The 4,079-nt window shown below is 30.4% G+C and overlaps 1 protein-coding gene across 1 annotated transcript; it reads right to left on the bottom strand.

Annotated features, from left to right (window-relative positions):
* Positions 1-263: 263 nt before the first annotated feature.
* Positions 264-1,188, bottom strand: LOC124912961 (expansin-B15-like). Its single transcript, XM_047453590.1, has 4 exons — positions 1,119-1,188; positions 923-1,032; positions 667-848; positions 264-573 (listed from the first exon to the last, which is right to left on the bottom strand). Exons 1-4 carry the CDS (start codon positions 1,186-1,188, stop codon positions 264-266), a joined length of 672 nt encoding a protein of 223 aa, XP_047309546.1.
* Positions 1,189-4,079: the final 2,891 nt, after the last annotated feature.

The raw sequence follows: 4,079 nt of genomic DNA, 5'->3' as shown, positions 1-4,079 counted from the left end.
TATTTGACAATTCGTCTTCACCGTCAAGGACTTATAAATCCCGAATGTTTTACGAACAAATACTTGTTTCATTTTTCAAGTCTTATAACGTGTTTTAATATCATTCTAACACCAAACTTTTATTCAGTATTATAATTTATATAAGAAATAAGTATTAATAAAAGAGAACGACTAAACTTATTTTATTATTTGAATCTCTTAAACAAGATTATAACCACCCACCGATACTAGCTAGCTAGAATAATGTCTTAGTTAAAATAACTTTAAAATTGAACGGAGGAAATATAAGTTGCACCAGGGTGCCAACCAGCTGGTATAACGTTATTAGCTATGACAGATCGTCCACTGCTTGTGGTGAGACGAATAGATAAAGGACCCGGTACCAAGGAGTTGATACCCCATGTAGCCCCGAATATCTGATGTGCAACTCGAAACTCGCCCGATCCTTGTTTAATCTCTACTTTACTGAGGTCGCCATCTCCACCTTCTTCCTCTATATTTACGGCTATATAATTTGGGTTCGAACCTTTATCGACTACAAATTTTATTTTTTGCCCATATTGACACGGAACCCTGCGCACCCATACCATATAAATTGTGTCGAAAAATATCAAAACACATGTAAAAGAAAAAGATCGATAAATAAATAAATATATATATATATACCGTTGGTAATTTATCTGGATCTTCCCAGCATTACGGAGTTCAGCAGCCTTCCCAGTAGATGCTAAGGCTCCAAATGCGGTGCCACTCAGATCAAATTGAAAAGGATTACATCCTGGACATTGATCGGAAACAACCACCTTTATCGGGTTTTTTGAACATGCTGGGTGTGACGAACATTGCACCTATATACAGATATGTTGAATAAATAGATCTAAAAGTTGTTTCATCTCATATGAACAACATAAAAAAAATGAACCTGATAACAAGCACCACATTCTTGGCCACCTTTAAATAATCCATTACCGACTGCGGTTACAAATTTTCCATAATTTGACTCGACAGTATTACCATATCCACATGCTCCACCTTTATATATATTACATATAAAACATAAATTTCTTCGTTTTAACAAATTTAATAACATATGTTGTAAATAAAAAATGATTTTTTACCATCAGTACCAGCACCATTGGCAGGTCCATACCATGTGGCTATAGTAGGCGATGCAGATACACTAAACATTATTAAAGATAATACAAAGATGAAAAATGTTAATTTTACTTGAGAATACATGACTAATTTCAACAATGTTTTTTAAACAAAACTCTATGAATATGTATTAATCTTCTTAGATTTTATTATTTTGTGTAGTAAAACTTTGGTTATATAGGCATTTCTCTAATAAAAATATTGTATGAATCTTTTTCTTTAGGAAAAAGGTTAAACTTTTCAAGAGTAATTTCTTAAAAAGTAAAAAGTAAAGAAGAATACAATTATATTTATCCAATCTCTTTCTTAAATCATTGACTTCTACTCCTTAAGTCATTCATTTATCTTTCTTATAATTATATCTAATTTCTTATTATATTAATAAATTATATATTCTATAATATATAGATATTTAATTTTCTATATTTCCTAATTATATATATATATATATATTATACTCTTTCATTATTAATTTTATATAAATATAATTTATCACTATCTTCATGTGTTTGTTAAAATTAAAAATTAAATTTTGAATATTTAAAATTATTTAGTGCATGAGACTATATGAGAGTTGAATACTTACAATTGTAAAAAGTGATATTTATAGTTTTAAGTTTTCATACTAAAATATTTTCATTTAATATCATTTTCTCATTATATAATATTAGTACCGTGCAAATGCACGAATAATAATATAAAACTCGAGAAGTAAAAATGTAATACTTTTTAATTTACTCTCACAAATATATTTAAATTAATCACATCATTCGACCCGACAATTCAAACATTTTAAAAATTAAGCATCATTTTATATATATATATATATATATATATATATATATATATATATATATATATATATATATATATATATATATATATATATATATATATATATATATATATATAAATTAGTTAGTCAAAAAATTGAACTTATATAATTAAAAAGTTCCGCGTTAATCAAATTTAGTGTTGATTTTAAAATATAAAGTCTTATTAACATAATTGGTTAAATGATTGTAATTGTTTTGTTGAGTTTTAAGTTCGAAACATACACATAGCATTTTTAATTTTATTTTTTACAGTATTAAGTTTATGAACGGGTGAACTAGGGGTGTAAATGAGCTAAGCCGCTCCTGAGCCGCTCGGTCAAAGTTCGATTCGAGTTCGGTCAAAATCGAATTCGAGCTGAGCTCGAGCCAACTCGTTTAAGATTCGAGCCGAATTCGAGCTTAGGTAAGACTCGTTTGATGGCTCGTCGAGCTTTTTCAAACCTAATCATATTTTTTTATTATATTTTATTTTTTAATGAAAATTTAAAACACCCATAAGACTATTTATGAGCTTATTGTTTATTATACCGATACCAAAATTATTGGTACATAAAAGGTATGAGATTTTCAATATTTTGGTATACCAAGATATACCAGAATAATATTTATAAATTAAAAAATATATATTATATAATACTTATAAGAAAATAAATATATTGATATTAATTTAATTACGGAAATATAATTTTTAAAAATCAAATAAAAAAATATAATTATATTGTAATATTATTTAATATATGTAATCTCAATATATTATATTTTATAAGATATAAAGTGTTAAGATCGGGATCGCTGATAGAGAACTAGGGTCTGGCTAAAGGTAGATCGCTTACACAACAAACACACACAACACATTGGAACTAATCCGGTTAAAGACTAGAACCGCTCTTAACACTACATAGATTGTCACAGACTCTTGAACCGAGTTCAAGGGCGGAAATTTCTGTTTCAATCTGAAGCAACGTACACGATTCAGTTTGGAAGGTATTATGAGAAGTCGGTTAAGGTGGAGAGAAAGCCCATTCGGTTTTAATTAAGGAAAAGTCGGTTCGGTTGGAGTGAGTAGTGTTTCGGTTTGGTTAGTTAGAGTAAATAAGATGGAAAGTAAAATGAAGAACACAAGACAGATTTTTATGGATGTTCGGAGCTGAATCTCCTACATCACCCCTTCTTCTCAAACAGTGAGAAGGATATTCACTAACTGGAATATTCAACAAACACACTCCGATCGAGTCTCATTTATTGCTCGTCGGTTACACCACTCACACAATGATGTAATACTTTTACACAGGGTAAAATACACAAAGTTTCTCAAAGTCAGATTTCAAATAATTTCAAGGATTTCAATCAATATTCAGGGTCGCGCGTAAAGTTCGTCTTGTTGTATGATCAAATTGTTCTCTATATTCTTCAGCACTGTTGAGCTTCTATTTATAAGAAAAATATGACAACGGTCATATTTTTCTCTCTCTGTTGGATTGGTCATCTGAAGCCGTGCTGGTCAGAGTTAGGTAACGTGCACGTTTTGTCGCTTTGGACACATGGCAGACATGTATAAGTTGGTCGCCCGTGTCAGACGTTGCTTGTAAGCTTGGATAATCAGTAATCATTCATGTTGCTGCATGCTTCTGATTCGGATCCTTCCTTTATGCATTTCCAAGAAATACTCATTACGTCATCTTCACAGATTTCATCACTTTGAATAATTTTGTCGTTGGCCTTAAGATCTTCGATATATTGAGCCAGACGGAAGTGATGATTCATATGGTTTACATTTCAGCCGATCCGATGAGGGGAGTCAAACCGGTTTACTTGAATCAATTCGGTTTACTTGATTATGTCCGGATCGTTGAAACAGAAAGTCTCCACCGGTCCGGTGCGGCTTGAGCTGTACCTGCACAAAGGAGTTTGAAGCTGATTAAGTACTTTGGCCGGTTTAAACTTAAATTACTTTAATTTTTCTAACATAAAGGTATTTTTATTTTACTATTTTATTTTTCAAAACTATTTTGCAAGAAGACTCAAGAGACCGCCCATTGATACTTCTTCAACAAATTTACATCTCGTTTCAAAGCCCTAAATCTAGCT

Source organism: Impatiens glandulifera, chromosome 8, assembly GCF_907164915.1.
Source record: "Impatiens glandulifera chromosome 8, dImpGla2.1, whole genome shotgun sequence".
In the NCBI taxonomy this organism is placed as follows: domain Eukaryota; kingdom Viridiplantae; phylum Streptophyta; class Magnoliopsida; order Ericales; family Balsaminaceae; genus Impatiens; species Impatiens glandulifera.
Note: the sequence above shows the minus strand (reverse complement) of the source record. Positions and strands in the feature narration are given on the sequence as shown.